This window comes from Cetorhinus maximus, chromosome 32 (assembly GCF_964194155.1).
Source record: "Cetorhinus maximus chromosome 32, sCetMax3.hap1.1, whole genome shotgun sequence".
Classification (NCBI taxonomy): domain Eukaryota; kingdom Metazoa; phylum Chordata; class Chondrichthyes; order Lamniformes; family Cetorhinidae; genus Cetorhinus; species Cetorhinus maximus.
The window spans coordinates 2,020,535-2,047,436 of NC_135910.1; the positions used below are offsets into that span (position 1 = coordinate 2,020,535).

General features: G+C 43.1%; 1 protein-coding gene across 3 annotated transcripts; it reads left to right on the top strand.

Annotated features, from left to right (window-relative positions):
• The first annotated feature begins 3,219 nt into the window (after positions 1–3,219).
• On the top strand, positions 3,220–25,340 carry LOC144671315 (THAP domain-containing protein 5-like). 3 transcript variants are annotated; one of them, XM_078533137.1, is made up of 5 exons: positions 3,220–3,308; positions 6,565–6,757; positions 13,964–15,070; positions 21,441–21,564; positions 25,079–25,340. In XM_078533137.1, exons 1-4 carry the CDS (start codon positions 3,226–3,228, stop codon positions 21,552–21,554), a joined length of 1,497 nt encoding a protein of 498 aa, XP_078389263.1. In that variant the 5' UTR covers positions 3,220–3,225; the 3' UTR covers positions 21,555–21,564; positions 25,079–25,340. The 3 variants fall into 3 exon arrangements, with proteins under 3 accessions (XP_078389263.1, XP_078389261.1, XP_078389264.1); XM_078533135.1 differs by lacking the exon at positions 21,441–21,564; XM_078533138.1 differs by lacking the exons at positions 3,220–3,308; positions 6,565–6,757; positions 21,441–21,564 and adding an exon at positions 3,410–3,486.
• The last annotated feature ends 1,562 nt before the right edge of the window (positions 25,341–26,902 follow it).

Genomic DNA, 26,902 nt, shown 5'->3' on the forward strand with positions numbered 1-26,902 from the left:
CTTCCTCCTGCTGCTAGTTCTTATGTTCTTATGTAAAGTTGAAGCCTGTGAAATTGGAGGCAAATCACTGACCTAGTTAGGAATTGGCTGAACGGCAGGAGATAGAGATAATGGTCAGGTACTCTAATTGGCAGGATGTGACTCGTGGTATCTCTCAGGATCTACGTTGAGGCCTCCACTATTCACCAAATATATTAACAATTTAGATGATAGGATGTCCACATTTACTAATGACACAAAGATAGGCGACATTCTAATCAGTGTAAGTGGAAGCATGAAATTACAAAGAGTATTTCTGAAAAAAAATGCTGTTGAAGCTTTTCGTCTGGCATTCATCAGGACAGATTCGCAAGAATGCCAAATCTCAAAGGAACAATAATTTATACTGCATGAGAAGAGAGTGCTGATTGGTTGGCAAGTGGACTTTGATTGGCAGAAGCATTGCCTTGGAGAATGCACCAGGGAACACTTAACTGCCAAGCTTTTGTTTAAATTCAAACTAGGCAGGTCAAGTCTGAATGGTCAAGACATTGCCACGGGGAATGAAGCAGGGTATGGCTATCCCCCAAGCTTTTGTTTAGTTGAGAAAGGCGCAATAGTGGACATGTTCTTTCTTTCTGCAAGGGACAGGACCCTGTGTGTGAATATATGGAGTTTCTAGCATGCATAAGTGAGCCACACTGCAAGCCCAACTGATAATCTTAAATTAGTTGTTAGCATAATTCTTAGCACAATCAAGATTGTTTAGTAAGTGTTGTCCAATTGCAGAATCACATCTAATGTTGGACACTATATTTTGAGTTTTGCAAGCATGGGCTGGTTGAGTATGGTTAGTATTTTGCCTGTTATGACCAACTGAGGTGATGTGTTGTTTCATACACTCCACCGGTCATTGGGATGTACAGGCTATATACCTGGCATCACACTGGCATTGAAATTCATCTACCACATTACTCATTTGTGTGATAGGCAGAACATCTCTTTGGCTTGACGACAGCATCCTGTTAGTGGAGAATGTCACTCATGTTGCCACTCCATAGTAGCAGTGTGAAATGGCTAGCTTCACCTGTTGCTCAAATTTTTGAGATACCTTACCCTTCCAGGGTAATCTGAGGTAGACTGGGCACTTTTCAGGACCGAAACTGGTGGCCTTAGGCCCATTCGTGAATTTGTGCAATATATAGTGGGCAATGATCTGACTGCAGTAGCCATTATCTCATAGGATAGATGCGCCCTATTTCAGCAACATGCTTGCACAGTGAAAAAATGGCTCAGGCCCTATTTACAAGATTGCCGATAAGGCCAATCTTGTAGCGTGTGGAACTGTAGGAATCCCAATGTGTACATTGACCAGTGAAAGTGGGCTGATAAGTGGCAAGCAACATGCATGTCACACAAGTGATAGGCAATGACCATCTCCAACAAGAGAGAATCCAACCATCTCCCCTTGACATTCAATGGCATTACCATCGCTGAATCCCCCACTATCAACAGCCTGGAGGTTACCATTGACCAGAAACTGCGCTAGACTAACCATATAAATACTGTGGCTACAAGAGCAGGTTCGAGGCTGGGAATTCTGTGGAGCGTAATTCACCTCCTGACTCCCCAAAGCCTGTCCACCATCTACAAGGCATAAGTCAGGAGTGTGATGGAATACTCTCCACTTGTCCAGCTCCAACAACACTCAAGAAGCTCGACATCATTCAGGACAAAGCAGCCTGCTTGATTGGCACCCCTTCCACCACCTTCAACATTCATTCCCTCCATCACCAATGCACAGTGACAACAGCATGTACCATCTGCAAATGCACTGCATCAACTCACCAAGGCTCCTTCAATAGTACCTTTCAAACCTGCAAACTCTATCACCTAGAAAGACAAGGGCAGCAGATGCATGGGAACACCCTCCAAGCCACACACCATCCTCATTTGAAAATATATCGCCATTCCTTCAATGTTGCTGGGCTAAAATCCTGGAACTCCCTACCTACCAGCACTGCAGGTGTACCTACGCCACATGGACTGCAACGGTTTTTGATGGACAAGGGAGTCAAGGGTTAAGGGGGCTAGACAGGAAAGTGGAGTTGAGACCATAACCAGATCAGCCATGATCTTATTGAATGGCAGAGCAGGCTTGGTGGGCCGAATAGCCTACTCCTGCTCCTAAATCCTGTGTTCCTAGGTTCAAAGTGTTTTAAAAAATACTATTTGAAAAACTATTCTGTAAAACCTAATGAGTAGTCAGTGAAGTTTTTTGATGTCGAACCTTACACACATCAAGGTGACTTCGCTCCAGTTTAACAATATTACTAAACAATTTTTTAAAATTAAATTGACTCATAGAATGGTCATAGCACAGGAGACCATTCAGCCCATCATGTCCATGCGAGAGCAATTCATCTAGTGTCACTCCCCTTGTTTTCCCCATAGCCCTGCAATTTTTTCCTTTTCAATTCCCTTTTGAAAGCCATGATTGAATCTGCCTCCGCCACCCTCTCAGGCAGCGCATTCCAGATCCCAATCACTTGCTGGATAAAAAACGTTTTTCCTCATGTCTCCATTGCTTCTTTTGCCAATTACTTTAAATCTGTGTCCTCTGGATCTTGATCCTTTCACCAATGGGAACAGTTTCTCCCTATCTACTGTCTAGACTCTTCATGATTTTGAATACCTCTGTCAAATCTCCTCCCAATCTTAACTAATCTATTTAGCGAAGTGAAGTTTCTGATCCCTGGAACGATTATTGTGAATTTTTTCTGCACTTTCTCTCTCTAATGCCTTCACATCCTTCCTAAAGTGTGGTGCCCAGACCTGGATGCAATACTCCAGTTAAGACTGAACCAGTGTTATAACACATGGTCTTATTTAGCAAACACAACGCATTAAAAAAAAAGTCACAAAATGTTGTGGTGATCACTGTGACAATTGAGGTTTCTTTATGAGATCAGCAATTGGGAAGAAACGCCAGTACTAAAGATGGCGAACGTCTGCTCAGCTGGGAGGAGGGGGAGCCTCCATGTTTGATGCTGGCGGGGACGCATGAACCCAGCGGCGGTTGGTCTTGGGAGTCACGTGCCGAGTGGGCGCGCACGCGCACTAGCCGGGGTTCCCCTCCCCCCACCCTAAACAGGGACTGTGGAAGTTTCGGTTGATTTGAATCGGGGAGGGAGGCCGCCCGCCCGCCCGCCCGCCTGCCCGCCCGCCGCCGCCGCCGCCGCCGCCATGCCCAAGAACTGCACGGTCACCGATTGCTCTCGGCATGCGGGCCAGCTGGCGGCCGACAACCGGAGGATCAGCTTCTACAAGTGAGTGGCGGCCTCGTTCCCACCGGACTGAGGGAGGAGGCCATTCAGCCTTCCCCTTCCAGCCTAGCCCACCCCCCCCCCCCCAGATACCGCACACTTTCAAAAATAAGAGAGAGAAATGCTCGGCAGGTCTGGCAGCGCGTGTGGAGGGAGAAATAGAGTTAATGTTTCACTCCAGGTCGGTGACCTTTTCATCAAGAGCTCCCCAGACATCATATTGCTGCTTGTGGGATCTTGCTGTGCCCCCAGTTTGCTGCTGTGTTTCCTCCAACAGTGACCACACTTCATTGTGCTCTCAGACCTCTTCAAGTGTGAAAATGTGCTATAGAAAGCAAGTTCACTTTTTTCTAACATCAGGGCAATGGCAACCTGTACTTCAGCCTCCACTCCACTTTCCTGTTTACCCTATGCCCTTTGACTCCCTTGTCAGTCAAGAACCTCAATAACTCAGCCTTAAAAATGTTCGGTGACCCAGCCTCCACTGCTTTCTGGGAAAGAGAATCCCACAAAGCAATGACCCCCTTCTGAGAGAGAGAAAAAAAAATTCTCCTCCTCTCTGTCTTAAATGAGAGACGCCCTGTTTTTAAACAGTGCCCCCCCCAGTTCTAGTCTCTCACACAAGGGGAAGTATCCTCTCGGCATCCAGCCTGTCAATTAACCTCAGGATCTTGTATACTTAACAACATCACCTCTCATTCTTCTAAACACTAACGGATCCAACCTTTCCATAAGACATAGGAGCAGAAATTAGGCCATTCGGCTCATCGAGTCTGCTCCGCCATTCAATCATGGCTGATAAGTTTCTCAACCCCATTCTCCCGCCTTCTCCCCGTAAACTTTGATCCCCTTACCAATCAAGAACCTATCTATCTCGGTCTTAAATACACTCAATGACCTGGCCTCCACAGCCTTCTGTGGCAATGAATTCCATAGATTCAGCACTCTCTGGCTAAAGAAGTTTCTCCTCATCTCTGTTCTAAAAGGTCTTCCCTTTACTCTGAGGCTGTGCCCTCGGGTCCTAGTCTCTCCTACTAATGGAAACATCTTCCCCACGTCCACTCTATCCAGGCCTTTCAGTATTCTGTAAGTTTCAATCAGATCCCCCCTCATCCTTCTAAACTCCATCGAGTATAGACCCAGAGTCCTCAAACATTCCTCATATGTTAAGCCTTTCATTCCTGGGATCATTCTCGTGAACCTCCTCTGGGCCCTCCCCAGGGCCAGCACATCCTTCCTGAGATACGAGGCCCAAAATTGCTCACAATATTCTAACTGTGGTCTGACCAGAGCCTTATAAATCCTCAGCAGCACATCCCTGCTTTTATATTCTAGTCCTCTCAAAATAAATGCCAACATTGCATTTGCCTTCCTAACTACCACGTCAACCTGCAAGTTAACCTTAAGAGAATCCTGGACTAGGACTCCCAAGTCCCTTTGCACTCCAAATTTCTGAATTCTCTCCCCATTTAGAAAATAGTCTATGCCTCTATTCTTCCTACCAAAGCGCATGACCTCACACTTCCCCACGTTGTATTCCATCTGCCACTTCTTTGCCCATTCTCCTAACCTGTCCAAATCCTTCTGCAGCCTCCCCGCCTCCTCAATACTACATGTCCCTCCATCTATCTTTGTATCATCTGCAAACTTAGCCAGGATGCCCTCAGTTCCTTCATCTAGATCATTAACGTATAAAGTGAAAAGTTGTGGTCCCAACACTGACCCCTGCGGAACTCCACTAGTCACCGGCCGCCATCCTGAGAAGGACCTCCTTATCCCCACTCTCTGCCTCCTGCCAGACAGCCAATCTTCTATCCGTGCTAGTCCCTTGCCTCTAACACCATGGGCTCTCATCTTACTGAGCAGCCTCCTGTGCGGCACCTTGTCAAAGGCCTTCTGGAAGTCCAAGTAGATAACATCCATTGGCTCTCCTTTGTCTAACCTACTCGTTACCTCCTCAACGAATTCTAACAGATTTGTCAGGCATAACCTCCCCTTGATGAAAACATGCTGACTTTGCTCTATTTTACCATGCACTTCCAAGTATTCTGAAATCTCATCCTTAACAATGGACTCTAAAATCTAACCAACGACCGAGGTCAGGCTAATCGGCCTGTAATTTCCCGTCTTTTTCCTCACTCCCTTCTTAAACAGGGGGGTTACATTAGCGATTTTCCAGTCCTCTGGGACCCTCCCTGACCCGAGTGATTCCTGAAAGATCACCCCTAACGCCTCCACTATCTCTTCAGCTATCTCCTTCAGAACTCTCAGGTGTAATCCATCTGGTCCAGGTGATTTAGCCACCTTCAGACCTTTCAGTTTTCCTAGCACCTTCTCCTTGGTAATGGCCACCATACTCACCTCTGCCCCCCGACTCTCTTGAACTTTGGGGATGTCACTCGTGTCTTCCACTGTGAAGACTGACGCAAAGTAGCTATTCAGTTCCTCCGCCATTTCTTTGATCCCCACTACTACTTCTCCAGCATCATTTTCCTGTGGTCCAATGTCCACTTTTGCCTCTCTCTTACCCTTTATATATCTAAAAAACTCTTGCAATTTTCTTTTGTATTACTGCTAGTTCATCCTCATATTTAATCTTCTCCCTCCTTATTTCTTTTTTAGTTGTCCTCTGTTGGTCTTTGTAGGCTTCCCAATCCCCTGGTTTCCCACTGCTCTTCGCCGCATTGTATGCTTTCTCTTTAGCTTTTATGCTGTCCCTGACTTCCCTTGTCAGCCATGGTTGCCTCGTCCTCCCTTTAGTATGTTTCTTCTTCCTAGGGATGAATTTTTGCTGTGTCTCCCAAATTACTCCCAGTTACTTTCCTCTTAAGATAACCCCTTCATCACAGGAATCAATCAAGTGAACCTTCTCTGAACTGAAATTTGATTTGAAAATTGATTCTTTTGCCACTGACTCTGCAACCAAAAGAGAGAGTCCTTTTATTCATTCACTCTACAAAAACCATCACATCTTCTTTTAAGTTATAGCTTTCCATTAAGTTGTAGCTTTCCCTGTATCTCGGTACTCATTATGGTTGAGCTGGTGCCTTTTCTTAGCTGAGGGTAGATTAGTGTTGAATTGTGAAGAAATCTTAATTTCCTGGCTAAAAATGAATGTGTAATGAGTGCTCTGGAGGGTGCGAGTCGTCAAACTGTTGAGAAAATGATTTTAAAGATTAGCACTATAGACGAACTGTTATCAGGAGAAGCCCCCATGTTTTTTTGAGTCTCACCAAAGCAATTTTTTGTTTTGATTGAGGTTTCCATCGAATGACAAGGAAAGACTCGCACAATGGCTTTCCAATATGAAAAGGGAGAAATGGGTTCCATCTCAGTACCAGTACATCTGCAGTGAGCATTTTACTCCTGACAGCTTTGAATGGAGGTGGGGGACACGATATTTGAAGGCAGATGCTGTACCTACAATTTTTTCTTTTCCGGAGCAGCCTACGGTACGTTTGCTCTCAATAGGTTTGGATATTCCTCCGTGTGTGTTTTTTCCCAATCTCTGGAATAGTGCTAGATACCGTCCTGATATTGCTTCATGAGGACTACACCAGGAAATAAAGCTGCAGTGTCTTGAAGAGATGGGAATGAAGCAAAATCTTAGTGTACTCTGGCCAGAGTAGCTGAGTGGTCCAGGCCCAAGAGGCCTGGTCTAATAATCCAGATAATTTGTGTTAAAATCCCACAGTGGAAATTTCAGAATCTGAAATCTGCTTTGTTTTAAAATTCTGGAAATAAAAAAAAAATCTGCCACTGACAAAAGTGACCATGAAGCTGTTGGATTGCCTTAAAAACCCAACTGGTTCACCAATGTTCCTTCAGAAAGGACATCTTTACCCAGAGTCTAGTCTGTATGTGACTCCGGGCCCACACCAATGTGGTTGACCTTTATCCAACCTGACATGTCTCGGTTTAGGGGATGAGCAGTGAATCATTGCTATGCCAGCGATATCCCTGTCCTGTGAATGAATTAAAAAAATAGATTTGGAGCACAACCACTAAATGAAGTGAACAACCTAAATAGTTCTGAGGAATTTATATATTAAACTGGAAGAGCTCTAAATTTGGGTATTTGTCTGTTTCGATTAAGGGCGGTGAAGGGATGACTTTAGCCTTTTCATTAAAGGATTTCTGCACTGGGCAATCAAATACTTTTTGCTAACAATGAAGCATCCAGGACACCAAAGTTAGGGAAAATGTTGGATACTACATTCTCGCTCTGCTTTGACCTAACAAGTTAATTAACCTAATGTCAGGAGACTGCCTCATGGTGCATCAGGATTTTCTTTATTTGTTCACGGGTTGTGGGCATTTCTGGCTAGGCCAGCATTTGGTGTCCAACCCTAATTGCCCTTGGGTGCTTTTCATATTTCCTAAACTAGCCATCCTTTTGGCTTCTCCGATTATTCATGACTTACCTTTATATGGAACATATCCCAGAGTTCTGAAGTAAGGTGACATGTGGAGCCATAAAAAATGGGATGGAATAAATTAATGAATTGCTGTTTGAGTTACATGCATACTGTGTTCTGTACACGTAGGTTGAGTTTAACCTAGCTCCTTTCATGTTGGACCCTTTTAGCTGAGGGAGGGGTGATTTTCATCTCTTTTTAAGGTCCATGCAAAACTTATAGGAAAGCTCTGTGAGCTAGCTTACTACCCCAAGTCGGTAGAATACAAGTCTGGGTTGTCATGCTGAAGCTTTGTATTGACTGGAAAGGCTTCAACCTAGTATTACATTCAGTTCTGCTCCCTGAGGCACAGGGAAATGTCCAAAGGCCTGGATGTGATGCAGAGTAACCTGAATCCCTACTGGCGACCGAGTTGTCAGGAAAGATTAGAAAAACTTGGAGACTCTTCAACCTCGAAAGGAAGCACAGGAGAGGGAACTTTGTATGTGGTATTTTATGAAATTGAATTTCAATTTAAACCACCATTGTAGTACACTATAAGAAAACATAAGTATAAACGATAAATGCCACCAGTAGTTTGGGCTTGATGGTAGGAATGGTGAAGCAAGCAGTGATTAGGACCTCAAGTGATTTTCTGAGTTAGGGCAAGGGAGACAAAAAAAAGGGAATCGTTCAAGATGGTTGAATGTGATGTGGGAAGGTGGTTCAGATTGAGGTGGATGGGCTGAATGTCTCCCACATCTCGATTTTGTTTCTCCCTGTCAGATGTGACTCAGTGGGTAACATACTCATCTCGCAGTCAGAGGTTGTGAGATCAAATCTCAGTCCAGACACTTGAGCACACAATCAAAGCTGACACTCCAGTGTAGTGCTGAGGGAGTGCTGCACTGTCAGAGGTGCTGTCTACAGATGAGATGTTAAACAGAGGCTCTGACTGTCCTTTTAGGTGGATGTAAAAGCTAGTATGATATTATCTTGAAGATGAGCAGGGGAGTTATCCTGGTGTCCTGGCCAATATTTCTGGCTCAGCAACATAATTAAAAAAAGATAGATTGCTGGTCATTATAGCATTGCTGTGCAAATCAGGCACCATGTTCCCTACGTTACAACAGTGACTACACTTCAAAAAGTACTTCATTGGCAGTAAAGTGATTTGTCAAGTCCTGAGATGTGAAAGGTGCTATAGAAATGCAAGTCTTTATTTTCCTTAAAAGTTGCTTTATGGGCTGCTGCACATAAAGATTTGGCTTAATTCCTTGCTTTAATTGCACATTCTGGTTTAATTTACATTATCAGCCATGAGGAATGAGCATTTTCTTCCCTTTTGTGTCCAGAGATGCAGGCGACAACCCATTTCTTCCACCTTTTTTTCCATCCAACGGATTGTGCTCTGTGTTGCTTCCATAAAGACGTTGCTTTTAAATGGACAGGTCATTAGCCGACCCACAAGGAGAAGTGACTAATCCAGTCCCATCAGACCTGAGTGCTCAGCTGAATGTCAGTCTAGTATTCAGAGACTGAAGCCCTGGCCTGTGTTCACCTGGGGCTGTCTGAAATGGAGGTTAAATCTGTAGCCTTCAGGCTCGGTGGGAATGTCTCCAATAGGCCAAGGCCCCCTCTTCCAGAAAATAGTATTCACTTTTGAAAAAGTATTTCCCTCGCTTGATGAAGCAATTGACTTGCACAGTATTACATGTTTGTTTTGTTCATTGTATATTAATGGAGTGTTCAGTTGTATTCAGGCTGTAGGCATTAATTGGGAGTTCACTTGTGCTCCGGTGTATATGGAAGCAGACTGAAACTGTGGCTTATGGGTTTGATGGTGCATGTTTGTGTTGTGTGTCTCTGTAAATTAAAGCTTAGAAGTATGTAAAGATTAAGGGTCATTTAGCTCAGTTGAGTAGATGGCTGGAGTGTGATGTATAGAATAACGCCAACTGCGAGTTCAATCCCTCTACCAGCTGAGGTCTTTAGACCAGCTTTAAGCCTGCCTCCTCGCCTTGTCCCATAGTGATATCATGACATGAATCCTTGGGCAATGAGGACTCTACAGAGAGAGCGAGAAAGAAAAAGTGTGTTTCATGTTTGTACAGTGTAGTAGAATTCTATGAAGTTGAATAAATTGAGATTGGATCATTTGGCTTGTAGCAGTCACTCAATACAAACAGAATGTATATTCTTGTAGAAAAAGTTAAAACAGAAAATACTAGATACAGTGAGCAAGACAGTTTCTTCAGACAGGTTCTGATGAATGGGAAGTGAGCTGAAACATTAACTCAATTTTTCTCCACAGATGCTGCCCGGTTTGCATAGTTTTTTCCAGCATTTTATCTCTCTATTTCAGATATCTAGTACTCCTAGTACTTCGCTTCTGCAAGTCTAACTGTTCTGCTTTCTTCCACTCTGCTGTTCTGAACTCCTACATTGCCTAGGTTATTGAACAGCCACTTTGTGCATTTGCTGTCAGCTGTCTGCTGAAAGGAGGGAGACTTTATTCTACAGGTGATGGGGAAAGGAACTGACAATGAGTGAAAAAGAAAGACTTGCATTTCTATGGCGCCTCTCACGACCACAGGATCCCCCAAAGCACTTTACAACCAATGAAATATCTTTGCACTGTAGTCAGTGCTGCAATGTGAAGAACACAGTAGCCAATTTGCACACAGCAAGTTCCCACAAACAGCAAGGTGATAATGACCAGATTATCTGTTTTAGTGATGTTGATTGAGGGATGAATATTGATAATTCCCCTTTTCTTTGAGGAAAAAAGACTCTTCCAGTCCTGAACTGTGTCACTTTAGCTTGCTTCACTCAGGTCCTATAGCAGGATTTGAACTCACAACCTTCTGACTCAGAGGCAAGAGTACAACCAACTGAATCACTGCTGACACTTGCATCAACAATGTGTCTTTGGTTGTTGCTGGATGTTTTGTAAAGCGTGGTAATCAGAGAGTGGCAGTTTCGTTTTAAGTCAGTCTAACTTGATAACTATCTCAAAGCAAATGTTTAGCTTTTATTACTGTTACAGTGTTATTTTTAGGATTAATCTGACCTACCCTCAATCTGTGATATCTGATCAAACCCCTAAGATAAATGCTCCATTTGGTTGTGTTATTTAGGGAAAACCATTTTTCTTGATGTATTCCTTGGTACTAAACACAGGATTGACACGGTGGTAATTTACACAACCTCTAGTCAATGATTATTCCCAAACTGTTCTATCAATTGACTGGCAGAGATGCAAGAACAATTAAGTCTGACTGTATTCGGTGCTGAATAGTTTCCATTCACTAGTCTGATTTGCCATATAGTTGTGAAAATGATCAGACAACTATGTTTGCATGTTATAAACTTGAGTTTAAAGTTAACATCAAGCTTTTGTCTCTGATCATGTCCACAAAACAAAATGGATAGGGCAGTAGTGAAAGAGTGTTTGAGCTGTAGTTGCAATGACTAAACAATAAAGAGCAATCTCTGCAAACAGTTGAGATCAATGGGAAAGTTTAGGTCACAGAACAACGATACTCATTGAACTTGTGGTAGAGGAGGATCAATATGTCTGAATGTTCAGAAGGCATTTAGTGAGGACCTCTACAGGAAGTTACTGTCTGACACTGAAAGTTGTGCTATTGGAGGGAGCCTTTTTGTGTGGATAGTTGTATCTCTAGAGAGATTGGATTTCATGGCATGTCAGTGCTGCTGGCTCCCAGTGCACAGGCCTCAACAGCTGTAAATAGCCTCAGCTGGAAGAAAGCCTGCTAGATTTGCTAACCAGTCTTTGAGAGCATAGGAGCAGGAGTAATTGAGACATTTAAACCCCGAAGCCTGTTCCACCATTCAGCAAGGTGATGGCTGATCTGTACCTCCCTCCATTTGTTTGCTGCAAATCTCTTGGTACTCATGTTCGAAGCTATAGTTTTAAAAAGTCTTTTAAATTTCCAAATTATTGCTCCTTCTCTTGAAGACACTGTCATTCACCAGATTAAAGTTACTGGCAGCTTGGTTCAGTTGTAGTACTTTTACCTCTTGAGTTGGAAGCTCCAGTGTAGGACTTGGGCACATAATCTAGGCTGACAATTTACTGAACTATCAAGGAAATGCTGCATTGTAGGAAGTACCATCTTTGGGCAGTGAACGATTTGAAGAATAACAGGGAGGTTCCCTTGGTACCCTGACTATCACTTACCCTTCAACAAACACCCCCCCAAAAAAACCAATCAGCTTGTCATTCAGCTTCATCTCATTGGTATTAGTGGGACACTTCTGTGCAGACTGGCTGTCCACATAACAGCGACTTCACTTTAAAGTAACTCATTGACTGTGACATGCTTTGGGACATAAAAGTCAGTAGAAATTCACCATTCTTCATGTGTGAGCCATGATGGTGAATATTAGAGATTATTACACTGTAAAGGGCATTGCAATTGGGCCTGGTTCCAATCTCGCAGATATGCACACACAAGGACTTTCCAGAAACACTGCCTAAATTAATTTTCTAATTGATAAGTCAAACTAAAGAACCAAGACATACGAACATATGAATTAGAAGCAGGAGTCGGCCACTCAGCCCTTCGAGCCTGCTCTGCCATTCAATAAGATCATGGCTGATCTGATTGCAACCTCAACTCCATATTCCCGCCTACCCTCAATGACCTTCCACCCTCCTTGCTTATCAAGAATCTATCTACCTTTGCCTTAAAAATATTCAAAGACTCTGCTTCCACTGCTTTTGAGGAAGAGAGTTCCAAAGACACTCAGCCCTTAGAGAAAAGATTTCTCCTCATCTCTGTCCTAAATAGGAGATTGTTTTTTTAAACAGTGACCCTTAGTGCTAGATTCTCCCGCAAGAGGAAGCACCCTCTCCATATCCACCCTGTCAAGACCCCTCAGTATCTTAAATGTTTCAATCAAGTCGCCTCTTACTCTTCTAAACCCCAGTGGTTACAAGCCTAACCTGTCCAACCTTTCCTCATAAGGCAACTCGCCCAATCCAGTTATTAGTTTAGTAAACCTTCTCTGAACTGCTTCCAATGCATTTACATCCTTCTTTAAATAAGGAGACCAAGACATATGAACATATGAATCAGGAGCAGGAGTAGGCCAGTCCGCCCTTCGAACCTGCTCCACAAGCTACACAATAGTCTATAAATGGTCTCACTAATGCCCTGTACAACTGACACATAACCTCCCTAATCTTGTACTCAATTCCTCTTGCAATAAATGATAACATTCTTATTAGCTTTCCTAAATACTTGCTGTACCTGCATACTAGCCTTTTGCGACTCATGCACAAGGACCCCTCGATCCCTCTGCATCTCGGAGCTCTCACCGTTTCGACAATGTGCTTTTTTATTTTTCCTGCCAAAATGAACAATTTCACACTTGCCCACATTATAATTCATTTGCCAGGTCTTTGTCACTCACTGAAACTATCAATATCCCTTTAAAGCTTCCTGTGTCCTCTTCACATCTTACTACCCTACCTATCTTTATGTCATCAGCAAATTAAGCAACCATACCTTCGATCTCTTCATCCAAGTTGTTTATATAAATGATAAAAAGTTGAGGCCCCTGCACTGATCCCTGTGACACACCACTTGTTACATCTTGCCAACCAGAAAAACACCCATTTATGCTTACTCTGTGTTTCCTGTTAGCCAGCCAATCTTCTATCAATGAGCTTTTATTTTTCGCAATAACCTTCGATGTGGCACGTTATCAAATGCCTTCTGGAAAAGACCCTGTAGTGCAGGGTGCCATGTGGTTGAGAAGAGAAAAGGGGATCGAGTATCTCAGCCAGAAGCAGAAACTCTAGCTGGTCTACTCGTCCACTCTACTCCCTAGCCCAAAGAGTTGAGACCAAAATTAGCAACGCAGTTGTTGCCCTGGTTGAGGTTAGCTAACTCGGGGCAGGTCAACAATCAAACCTGGACCTTCTTGCCCATGTAGGTGTTTGTTCTATCAGGGGTGACCAAATTGAGTAGGCAATAAGAGCAGCTTTTGTGATGTATAGATCTAAATTAGGGAACTTTTAAATATGTAATTCCCAACGAATTTGATTATTTTGAACAGTTTCTTTATCAGACCAACAATGGATAATCAGCTAATTATGTCAGCTTAGAAAGAGTCCTGTGCATGTTTACTGTAGGTATATACCTATTAAAAATGTTTCTATATCAATTGTATCGCCCATAAATGAATTGTTGAAATTTTTAACTTAAAAAAAAAATCTTTCTGTAGAAAAGGAGAGTTCTTGCTCGATCAAATGGGAATAAACGGCAAAAAAAGAGATTCGAAACTCAAAGCAACGAAGGAGAAATGACGCCGCAAATGCAAACTGTTCCAGTTCTGTCACCTCCATTGAGTGAACCAAATTCATTTGCAGTGTTAGTCATGTCAACAGAACCACCTCTGTCATCGCAGACAACTCCATCAGCTTCAGTGACTGGACTGGATAAGGTAGCTATGTCTTCTGTCAGTGCCTGTGTTGAATCGATGTCTGAAGCAATTATACCATCTGCTGAATCTTTACCGAATGCGGCAGTGAATTCCTTTGGGTTGCTACAGATGGACAAAGGCAAATCCCCTGAATCTGTATTAACGGAGCCATCAGTGTTGCCTTTTGAAAATGTTGCAGCTATTGAAACTGTTCCACTCACACCAGCATTGGCATCTGTTGAAACTGTAGAAACTTCTGCAATTTTGCCATCAGTTGAAACTTTACAACTTGTGCCAGCACATATTTGCGAGGAACCAGAACCAACATTAACATTTATAGAAATTGTGCTACCGGCAGCGCAAGATATTGAAAACCTGACATCTTTCCAGCCAGAGCCTCCAACGCCAGTCCCTTCTCCAGAGACGTCCATTTTTGAGGATATAACTGCTTTAACTGTCGTATCAACTTATCAAACATTATCACTTACCAATGTGTCTTCTCAGACATCACCCATATTACTGACTGCAGCATCTGAACCTTTGAAAAGAGTGTCTGGCTTTGAAACGCTATTGTCGTTGCCCTCTGCCCTCCTTGTACCAATTATGTCAACTCTACCAATCATGCAAAGCCATGCAGTTAAGCCCCCTGGGCCACTTATTGCAGCTGTCGAAACAGTTATGCCCGCGCTACCCGATCTACCGGAAGTACAAGGTGAACATTCATACTACAAAAGTGACCTTACCACCGAACAACTTGAAGGGATCATTACCAAACTGCAAAAAAAGGTGAAAGTTATACAGCAACGTGAGAGGAGGAACTCGGCCCGGCTGAAAGCCATGGAAAATCTTGTGGACCAACTGAAAAGCGAAAATGTTCTTTCCGAGGAGAAGCTGAAAATAATGGAGATGGTAGGTAAAGGAGTTCAATCTAGGATTTATTTTTTGAGAAACCTAGGTGGATGCCTGCAGTGCAGAAACTGCCAAGGTTGGTAAAAGTAAGCAAGAACTTGAATAAATCAGTATTTGCGATAACGTACAAGAGACTGGCTACCTTGGCCAGCCTCCCACCTTCCACCCTACGCAAACACCCGCTCACTCAAATCTTTGCCGCTTGTATCCGAACTTGCACCAGGTCCCATTTGCCCATCACTCCTGTACCCACTGACTTACGTTGGCTGCCATCACAGCAATGTCTCAAATTTAAAATTCATGAGTCCTAAGCCCCCCCACAGCCTCGCTCCTCCCTTTCTTGGTAACCTCCTCCAGCCCCAAAACCCTCAAAGATCTCTGCATTCCTATAATTCTGGCCTCTAGCACATCCACAATTTCCATTGTCCCACCATTGGTGGCCATACCTTCAGCTTTTCAGGCACTAAGTTCTGGAATCCTCTCCTTAAATTTCTACTCTGATCTCTCTAAGACGCTGCTTAAAGCCAAGCTCTTTGACGAAGCTTTTGGCCATGTGTCCTATTATCTCCTTACATGGCTTGGTGTCATGTTTTGTTTGGCAATGCTCCTGTGAAGTGCCTTGAAGATGTTTCCTATGTTAAAGGTGCTATATAAAATCTCAAATAAACAGAGAAAATGGTGGCAACACTGAGTAGGTCAGGCAGTATCTGTGGAAAGAGAAATAATTAATAATTCAGGTTGATGACTGATGATATATACATGTAATTTGTTTTTATTTGGTTAGAGGAATAGAGCAAAAAAAAAAGGACCTGACAATCACCTTGGGGCACTGGAGCATCTTTTGAGGCTGAAGTTGCTTTGCTATTGGTGTTGCATTAATTTAAATGCCTTAGGCTGGTTCTCTTTCTTTAAATCTGATTCCCTTATCCCAGTTGCAGACTCAGAGAAGGTAGATTGGGCCACTTTCTTCACTCCACACCATGATTCTTCAGATTTTGTAGTTAAATACTGGAAGCCATCATAAGAACGTAGGAAATTGGAGCAGGAGTAGGCCATTTGTCCCTCAAGCCTACTCCACCATTCAGTAAGAGCATAGCTGATCTTGATTGTGGCCTTAACTCCACTTTCCTGCTGGCTCCCCATAACCTTTGTCTCCCTGATAGATCAAACATTTGTCTAACTCAACCTTGAATATGACCCAGCCTCCATTGCCCTCTAGGGTAGAGAATTCCAAAGACTAATGACCTTCTGAGAGAAAATTCCCTCCTCAACAATGTCTTAAATAGAAGACGCCTTAATTTGATAATGGTTCTAGATTCCCCCATGAGCAGAAACACCCTCTCAGTATCTACCTTGTTGTGGATGCTGGGATTTGCATTGGAAGTTGTGCCATTATAAAAGCAATTCTAGTGTAAAAAAGGTGATAGTACTAACCGCAGCCATCAAAGATAGTCCATGTTACGGACAGGAGGGAAGGCTTAATTCAAACAGCCCTGATTTCTCTTCTCACCACCTGATTTTGATTTCCCCTTTTATAAACAGTGGCATATTTCGCCAGCCCTCCAGTTTCGGTATGATCCAATTTCTGTTAATAACCCCACAGCAAACTCGTGATAGGATGAACTCAGAGGGTTAGTTTATCTTCAGAGATAATGAGGCGCAAGTTTCTGCGATGCTGCCAAATAAGTGGTATTGTTCGAGGGCCCCAGACAGACATCGCATCAGCCATTTTAAAAGAAGGTCTTTGTCCAGTTTTTAAAATTTTAGAAATTAGCTATGAGGATATATATATAAATATATAGTGTGAGGTCTAAGCCCCAACACAGTTCTCGTGACCTTGGAGGAAAAAAATGAGTTCTATTTTTTAGATACGGTCTTATGAAGGAAGATTTGGAAGTAAAGAAGTATACATGCATTCTCTCATTCACACTGGCACATTAGACACACAGTTAGCAGGGGCAATGGCAGTTCCCTGCTGCATTTTCTTTTTTGAGGTTGAAACCTGGGTTAGTGCATCAGCAAGGACATCGTCCAGTCCTGGGATATAGAATGTTTAAGTGACTTGGGGAGGTTCAAAATCGAAGTCTATTCGGGGCTAGAGTTCTGAATTCCCTCTGTTGGGGATCGTGCATAAGCAAAGCCATTGGTTTCAGAACTCAGTCTGTTCAACTCCTAACTGTGTCCTCCAAAGGGTCTGGGGGTTTTACAGGGTGATTAGCATTCGGGGGTCGAGTGATGGTCAAGCTGCTGTGGAATATCTGCAGGGAAATGCTGGGCATCTCACTGTGTGTGCGCCAGGTCTTTTGATCATGAGACTGAGCTTCTCTTGTCCAGCTTAGCACCTGCCTGTCCACTTTGATAACCTGTGGGTTCAGCTGTTCAAACCCAGGGACTGTGGTTAAGCTGGTTGTCAGGAGATTGGGTTATTTAAAAGAGTCTTTGGCCTCTTTAGGGGATTCCTGTTCAGTGTCTGTCTTGGGCACTAGCACAACTGGGGCGATCCAGCTCCTGTTGCTAGGTGCTTTGGGTTGGCACGGCAACAGGTGGGCAGCCCACTCCTGAATTTGGGCCATCCTTTCTGGGCCAAGAAAGAAAGATTGCCTTCTGGAAGGAGGCTTTCCCACATCCATATTGGGTGGGGTGACAGTGCTGTAGCCTGGTGGGTTGTTATGGATCATTTTAATTGCAGGGGGCAGCCCTGTCAGGTCACTTTGTGATTCTGCATTAAGGTGAGTATGGGGTCCAATTTGGTTGAGTGTGGTCTATTCATAGGGAGCCCTATTGAGTCAACAGGCTTCCTTCACATTCTCCAGCACTCAGGTCTGGAATGGCCTAATTTATTGCAATGAGAACACACTGGTCTTCGGGTGTTGTCCTTTTGGGCTGCAGGAGGGCTTCTCGCACTCTCCTTGGTATTTTCTTTCCTGGGTTGGGTATTTCCTATCTAAATCACCCTGCTTCTCTTCCCAGTGCTCATGGGAATGGTTTGGTCTGCCTGAGTTTCCAGATCTATGGGTGAGATCATAGCTGTCTATTGTGACTGCTGCATCCCTGGCTGTGAGGATTCTCTGCTCCTCTAAGTATATCCGCAGGTTGGAGGGTGAGCAATTTTTGAATTTCTCCAGCAATACTAGCTCACGCAACCCCTTATAGGTGTGTAGGACTCTTAAGGATCTTACCCATCAATTGAACGCGATTTGCTTCAGCCATTCGAACTCGATGAAGGTTTGGATTGGCTTCTTACGCATGTTCCAGAATTGCTGGCGATATGTCTGTGGGACTAACTCATAGGCAGTTAGGATGGCAGCCTTGGTCTGCTCATAATTCATGGACACGTCGGGAGGCAGCATGGAGTAAACCTCTTGGGCTCTCCCCGACAGCTGCCCTTGAATTAAAAATGTCCAGATCGCCCAGGCCATTTTAGCTTTCCTGCTACTTTCTCAAAAGTGGCAAAAAAAATGATTCTGCATCTTCAAATTTGGGCATGAATTTAGCATACTTGAGGGTGTCAGAGTGTTAGAGAGATAGCGGGTGCTACTGGGTATAGAGAGATTTTCCCTCGCTGCCTGGTGTCTCTATCCCTTTGAGTTGCAAGCTTCATTTCCAATTTTTGGAGCAGGAATTCTCTTTCTCTTGCTTGTTCCTTCTCCTGAGCCTCTTGTTCCTCTCCTTAAATTCTATCTGTATTCTGAGCTTTTCAAGCTGAAATTGGGCTAGGGGAGGGGATTTGGAGTCATGGTCGAGCTCCATCTCTAACTGCTCTCCCAGTGACGTGAGATCCAAATGTTCTCCCAGCAACTGGGTCATTTCACTTCTCTTCACTTTACTGGGCAATTTTAACTGGACCTCCCTAGCTACAGCTTTCAGTTACTCGAGGCTAAGGGGCACCAAAGTTTCACTATTCAAATTTCCTTGTTTGGCCCACATTTGGGCATCAAAAGTTGCCATTTTCTTAGTGCTAGGGAAAAGGAATTTGCTGCGCTGTTACTGTGTTTTAAAATTTGTTCTAGCCATCAGGTTTTCTTCTTACTTTCCACTCTGGTCTATTATTTCAGATTTCACTCGTGTCTACTTGGACTCTGGTCAGATTCAAATGGGTGTTCCAGGATTTGAACTCCCAATTTCTGTTATGCACAGGAAGGGGGTTTAATTTAAACAGCCCTGATTTCTCCTCTCACCACCCGTCCGTAAACAGAAAGGTATTTTGATTTCCCTCTTTCTAAGCAGTTGCATATCTCCCCAGCCCCTTGGTTTCGGTGTGATCCAATTTCTATTAATAACCCCACTCGTGATAGGACGAAATCAGATGGTTAGTTTACTTGCACACACTCAAACACTGGAGGAGGATTGCAACATTGCCTCCTTTTCACTCAGTCAATAAAAGAGGGGTATAGAGAAAGAAAGATTTACAGGGCAAAGACCACAGAGAAAAGAATTATTGTTCCACGTGTGTCCAGAATCAAAGTCCAATGGTGTATTCCTTCACAGTGGTAAGCAGGCTTGAAACTGAGTTTGAATTGGCTTAAAAACTGATGCTGGATAATTCATTTTTCCAGTAGAGTTGACTTGCACAATGAGATAGGCACGCGGAGATGAATCAGTCTTGTAGGTGATGGTACAGGAGTTCAGAAGTTCCAGTAGAAACATTGTAGATGGGGCTAGGCATTCAAACTTGGACAGAGCCCCTTTTCTGTGCTGCTACTTGGTAGCTGGAAAGATGGCAGACCGAGCTTTGCAGCTCCACAAGGCAATATTACAGGTTAAAAACAAAAAGCTAAAAGCTACTGCGGATGCTGGAAATCCAAAACAAAAACAGAATTACCTGGAAAAACTCAGCAGGTCTGGCAGCATCGGCGGAGAAGAAATCAGTTAACGTTTCGAGCCTTCTTGGCCCTTCGGCAGAACTGAAGCATAGTTAGAAGAAGGGAGATATATAAACTGGTTTAAGGTAGGTGTGGGGTGGGGGGGGGGCGGGGGGGGGGAGGGTGGGGGAGCGGGGGAGAGAGACATTGAGGATGTGGTGATTGTGGAGATGAGCAGATAATCAAAAGATGTCACAGACAAAAGGGTCAAAGAGGTGTTGAAGTTGGTGATATTTGTCTAAGAAAAGTGCTAATTAAGAATGGAAGACAGGATATTCAAAGTACAGCTCTAGTGGGGGTGGGGTGGAAAGACTAACGAGGTTTTAGTTTTAGATTTAAAAATAATGGAAATAGGTGGGGAAAGAAGAATCTATATAAATTATTGAAAAAAAAGGCGGGGGGGTGGGGGGGAGAAACGGGGTGGGGATCGGGGGAGGGAGTTTAAGATCTAAAGTTGTTGAATTCAATATTCAGCCCGGAAGGCTGTAAAGTGCCTAGTCGGAAGATGAGGTGCTGTTCCTCCAGTTTGCGTTGAGCTTCACTGGAACAATGCAGCAAGCCAAGGACAGACATGTGGGCAAGAGAACAGGGTGGAGTGTTAAAATGGCAAGCGACAGGGAGGTTTGGGTCTTTCTTGCGGACAGACCGCAGGTGTTCCGCAAAACGGTCGCCCAGTTTGCGTTTGGTCTCTCCAATGTAGAGGAGACTGCATTGGGAGCAACGAATGCAGTAGACTAAGTTAGGGGAAATGCAAGTGAAATGCTGCTTCACTTGAAAGGAGTGTTTGGGCCCTTGGACGGTGAGGAGAGAGGAAGTGAAGGGGCAGGTGTTGCATCTTCTGCGTGGGCATGGGGAGGTGCCATAAGTGGGGGTTGAGGAGTAGGGGGTGATGGAGGAGTGGACCAGGGTGTCCCAGAGGGAACGATCCCTACGGAATGCCGTCGGGGGGGGTGAAGGGAAGATGTGTTTGGTGGTGGCATTACAGGTTCCTCCAGCTGGTGGGGGGAGGGGTCATATTACATGACTCCCACCTCTCTACTTTGGCTTTAACAAAGGGTATATATGTATATATCCCTTTGTCTGGGTTTCTGAGATTGTCAATGTTCCAACCATTAAGGTCCGTCGTCCTTGTAGATGAATCAGCTCTGGTTGGCCAGACCTGGCTTTTTTATAATTCTCTTTGAATTTGGTCCCTGCAGCCTACAGGGGTCGTTAGTGTCTCTTCAGAGATAATGAGGAGTAAGTCTCTGTGAGAGTGCCAGATAGCTGGTATTGTCTGAGGGTCCCAGACAGACATAGCTTCAGCCATTTAAAAAAAAAAGTCTTTGTCCAGTTTTTAATATTTTATATATAAAAATATGAGGTCTCAGCCCTGTTACTATCTCTTAAATGGACTGGGATCGGTCTAATTTTTACAGTTTAGAATTTGTAATTTCATTATATCTTGAGTAGAAGAGATGCATTTTTCTTTTTAAAATGATGTATTCAATGTATTTTTCTGAATATAGGTTGGGGCTGGGGGCACCCTGAACCACCATATAAGGATGTCAGAGATTAGGTTTCAACCCATGCATAGTATTGGATCTAGGTTGTCACAATCTCTCTCACTTATTCAAAGATGAGGTGTTGGAGGTGAGTTCAAATCTTGCTTCAGGTGCAGTGGTTTGTTGTACACAGAATTCAGCTGCATTGACTGTAATATCCCTTCAAATATTAATGTTTTGGTACATTTTTAGACCATAACTGAGTTATAATTTCCTCCATTGTTTTTTCCGGAAATCAGTGGCCTGTGCCTTTTTGGCGCCTCACCAAATTGTGCTCAATTTTTGTGTAGATCTTGAATGTTAGCAGCCTGTCATGAATGTGTAGTTTTTGTGTAGATCTTGAATGTTAGCAGCCTGTCATGACCTTGCAGCTGATCCCGATCTTGTTCTTGCTTAATATCTACAAACCTGCCCTTTTCAATTGAACCTATGTCTCTTGTACAATCACTGTTAATTGAGGTTTATTATGTTGAATATCTTTTAGGATCTCAAATATTTCAATAAGATTAATTAATATTGCCTTTTGCATTTAGAATCACTATTCCAGGATATTTATTATCTCTACTGCACAATATGCTGAGGTCTTCAACGTATCCTCGACACTTCTTCCTGTGTTGTTGTGTCCTGTGAGATAAATACTATTTGGCTTTTATTGCATCCATTCTCAATCTCATGAATTTACATTTTCCACAGTAAATGATGTTGACCACTCGTCAGCCTAATTCCTCAATCTATTGAAATCTGTCTGCATTTCATCAGTCTGTTCTCTACTTACCGTTGCTACCAGTTGTCTGACCACATTTCCAAGTAATTTATGTACATTGTAAACAGCAGTGAGTCATGAACAGATGTGTGTTCTCTTCTTATCCATGATCAGTATATTTTATATGGAAAGTGGTGTGGTACCCTCGGAGTGCGTATTCCAGTTAAATAATTCAGCAGCAAGCTTTTGAGAGTTTTTTTTTAAGAAAGGCTATTTATTCTCACACAATTATCCCAAATTAAACACAGTGTCATACATACTCTGTCTCACTCATGCAACCACACACACAAAGATTGGATACAGATTTTTACTTTTATGCTTTTACAGGTAACTGTTATCTCAGTTTCTGATTTACGATCTCCGGCCTTCCACATGGCCTATGATCGTGTGAATGGATTTGATGATTTAAAGTTGAAGTGAGGGTCTTGTAAAGTGAGGAGTTCACAGCAGATTGTGAGGTTGCTTGTAGTCAGATAGCTGGGAGGTTTGGTCTCAAGTGAACGTTAAACTCGAACAAGTTGCTTATTCTGGCTGCCTGATGTCTTGCAGCTTGTTTCCGAGTCTGGTTCACAGACTGGCTGAACTGATGCCTTTGGTGGAACTGCTTCCACATCAAACCTTTTAAACAGACACGGCTGTCTCCATGTGGCTTTTCAAAAGTTCAAAGCCTTTCCCAAATAAGGTGTGTTCATGTTGATTCCACATCCTGTGTTCTGGGTTAGCAACTCTGAGGTCCACCCAGCCTAGTTTGGATGGAGAAAGCCATCGTGATACAATGGGAGGTCGATATTGGCCATTCGCTTCCAAATACCTCAAATTGAGTTTCAATCTTTCCTTTTGTCCAGTATGGGACATGTAGAGAGGCAGCCTGGTAACTCCATAGTCTTGTGTGTTGGCCCATCCTTATTCCCCAGATGGCTGCAGATGCCCATATTTTATTAGGTATTTGACAGACTTGCTACCGCCTGTAGCACAAATGCCAAAAGTCAGATGATTTGCAGCAGCCATCTTAAAAGCTTGTTTGTGTCCAATTTTTAAAAGTATTGTCTGAAAGTTCATAATATGATGTGCAGGTACTGGGCATGACAAATGGCACCAAACCTCATCCTTGAGAAACTATCTGTGTTGGGAAGTGTGAAGCCATTATTTGGAGCCATTGTTCCAAACTCCATTCCCCAGCTACTGACTCCATCCATCTCCATGGTAATAACAGTCTGAGATTAATCCAGTCTGTTTGCACATTTGATCCCCAGATGAGCTTCCAATCTCACTTGTCCATCACTAAGACCACCTTTCCATCACTGTAACATCACCCGACTTCCCTCTGTCTCAGCTCATCTGCTGCTGAAAACCTCATTCATGACTTTGTTACCCCTAGACTTGACAATTCCAACGCATTCCTGGTCGGTCTCCCACATTCTACCCTTTGTAATCTCAAGGACATCCAAAACTCTGCTTAACTCGCAGCAGGTCCTGTTCCCCTTTAACACCTGTGCTTGCTAACTTACATTGGCTCCTAGTCACAAGTAACATCTTGACTTTAAAATTCTCGTCCTTCTTTTCAAATCCCTCGATGGCCTTGCCCTTGTCTATCTCTGTAATCTCCTCCAGCTCCATAACCCTCTGATATATCTGTGTTACTTTAGTTCTGGCCTCTTGTGCAGTCCTACTTATAATTGCTCCACCATTGGTGGCTGTGCCTTCAGCTGCCTGGGTCCCAAGCTCTGGAACTCCCTCCCTATACCTCTCTGCCTCTCTGCCCCACTTTCCTTTACAACCTACCTCTTTGACCAAACTTTTGATCATCTGACCTAATATCTCCTTTTGTGGCTCAGTGGCATACTTTGTTTTATAACGCTTCTGGGAAGCACCTTGAGATGTTTCATGACGTTAAAGAAGCAATATAAATATAAGCTGTTGTTACTAGTTTCCATAAGAATCCAGACTCGTGAGTAGGCTGTCCTACCATGCTGGGAACTCTGACTTGTGTTCCATTACACACACACAAAATTGTGATGATAACTGCTTTACAAATCTGTTTGGAGCACTCAGACCTGAGGAAACTGCACTACTAGAAAATTTGCATCCCCTGCCTGCAACTTTTCCAGGCTGGGATAGCTTCAGAGTTGTCCTTTGATTTAAAGTAATAACTGCAGTGTTGAAATGGAACTGTTTCGGGCTGTTCCTGCAACTCACAGTTACTGCTGTGGCTGGCAGGGAAATTGTGAACCTCTATATCAGGGATTAAAATTGAAGCTTCAAATTTTTTTTCCAGTGATGTTATGTCCCCTTGTGATGTCCCATGATACCAATTGATGAGAAGGCTGTTAAACTAGGGCTGCTATCGTAATGCTGCGTTGCCATCAAGAAATGGTGATATTGTCACTTTTAATTATCCTACTCAACTCAGAAGTGTCTTCTTTTAATTTCTTGCCTCTCCCTGGCTGAGATTGTGAGCTTGCGTTACATTAGTCTGTGGTATGAGTTGTTGGTGCATAAACCTATTATCATTTTCAAAGACAAGTGTTCTCATTGTTAGCCTGTGGAACTATGCTAATATTGAGGAATGGAATGTATTAGTTGTATACCATACCAGTGTAATTCACAGGGTGAATTTTGTGGATCCCTGTGTCGTAATTTTTTAACATGCGCAGGCTGCACCTGAGGCTTGAATGGTGTTGGGGGAGGAATTCACAAAATTTACCCTTTAGATCTGGAAAGAGAATAAACTTTAAAAGCATAACTGTACAGATTAAAATTTGACAGATGTCTGCATGATCAGAATAGTCAAAGTAGGGTGTGGTATGTTTAGCTAATTCTTTGTTGTTGCAATTTTCAGACCTACTCACAGAATAATGCTCAGGTGATTAATCCCTCCAGTACTGTCACGGTTGTTTGTGAAGACAATGGCGCTATAATTTATGCACTTCAACAGTCACCAAATGAAGATGGTGATGCTCTTTGAGGAAGATGTTCAGCTTCAAGGAGAACAACCAAACTCTGCTTTCTAATCCCTGCATCTGTTACTGTTTGCTCATGGAAAAACTTTGTAATTTTTCTTTTAAAGGAAAAGATTAAATTATATTTTATTTGTACCATTACTCTGTTACAAGTTTCCTTTAATGTAATCGCAGTGATGACCTGACACGATTAAATTATGAAGTGCAGTGTGCTTGCTTACCCCAGAAACTCTTGGAATTTTGATTTGAGCCCTGCAAGAATAGTTGTGCTACTTGTGTCCCGCCCCCACCCCCCAAAACCCATGGTCTGTGGTCACAAGAGTGCTGGATTGCTGTTTTTTTCTATTACATAAAGAAATGATTGTCTTGAAAAGCTATCTCTGTATGAGAATTAAGTGGTATCTGTTGTGCTAATTTTAAAGTGAAAGTGAGTTTCATTTTTCTTTGCCAATTTTCTCCTTTCCTGTCTTGCTTGATGTCTTGACTTCCTTCTAGGCTACTCTGGTGCTCATTCAAGCAGTCATTCAGATGTGAATCTCAGTAATGAGTAACGGCTGGCTATTTGACAACAAGGACATGCTAAGTTGATATTAGCCTGATGGCTAGAAACAGGTAAGTTTATCAAAGGACAACAATGAGTGGGTTTCCTGATTTCCCATCATGACGGAAGGTCAATGAAGTAGGCAGTGTAACAGGCTCAGAAGCCGATTAATGTGTTATTAGACAGAGATACAGTTGAGGTTATAAGGTAAGAATGTCAGTAGATAGGGTCAATCTGTGAATGATGGGTAGAGGGCAATATTCCTGTCAGCCATGGTGGAGTGTTACCTCTCTTGCCTCTAGATCAGAAGGTTATGGGTTCAAACCCCACTCTAGAGGCTTGAGTACATGAAATAGGCTGACATTGCCAGTGCAAAACTGAGGGTGCGCAGCACTGTCGTGAGTGTCTTCTTTCAGATGAGATGTCAAACCAAAGGCCTGCCTGCCCCTGATGTGGATGTAAAATATTACATGACACTATTTCGAAGAACAGGGGAGTTCACAGTGTCTTGGCTAATATTTATCCCTCAATTAACATCCCAAAACATTATCTAGTCATTGTCACCTTGCTGTTTGTGGGAACATCCTGTGTGCAAACTGGCTGCAGCATTTTCTAGATTACAGCTAGTGACTCGGCTTCAAAAAAAGGCTTAATTATCTGTAAGGTACTTTGGGACACCCTGAGGTTGTGAAAGGCACTATGTAAAGGCAAGCTTTTCTTCACTAAAAGTAATGATTTTTATGGCTCCACTAAGCCGTGCAGACTGGTAAAATTCCAGACTTAATCCCTTGTCTCATAAATTAGCCAAAGGGTGGGGAAGGATAAAATAATCCACAATCTCCTCTCTGGATTGCTATCTGGTGTCTCTTACTGCAACGAGCACATTTAGACAGGATTGAGCTTTGCTGTGATGCCCCCACAGTTGAATAATGAATCAGCATTCCCTATCTGGATTGTCACAGACAGTATGACCATTTGGAAATGCTACTTGTCAACACATGGAGCATTGACAAGTCTGAGTCACCTTAAATAGAGAGAAGAAAAATTGGGAAAGCTGAAAGAAAACTGTATTACAATGTCATCTGGAGAAACTATTATGTAAAAACATACTAGTAGAAAATAGAATACTACAGGTAAAGAATTCATAGCATTGCAGTTTAAT

Excerpts from the sequence above, each read along its gene's own strand:
- LOC144671315 (XM_078533135.1), top strand. The coding sequence starts at position 3,226 with ATGCCCAAGAACTGCACGGTCACCGATTGCTCTCGGCATGCGGGCCAG. Across the intron at positions 3,309-6,564 it reads CGGAGGATCAGCTTCTACAA|GTTTCCATCGAATGACAAGG; the intron begins GTGAGTGGCGGC and ends GTTTTGATTGAG. Across the intron at positions 15,071-25,078 it reads AGCTGAAAATAATGGAGATG|ACCTACTCACAGAATAATGC; the intron begins GTAGGTAAAGGA and ends TGCAATTTTCAG.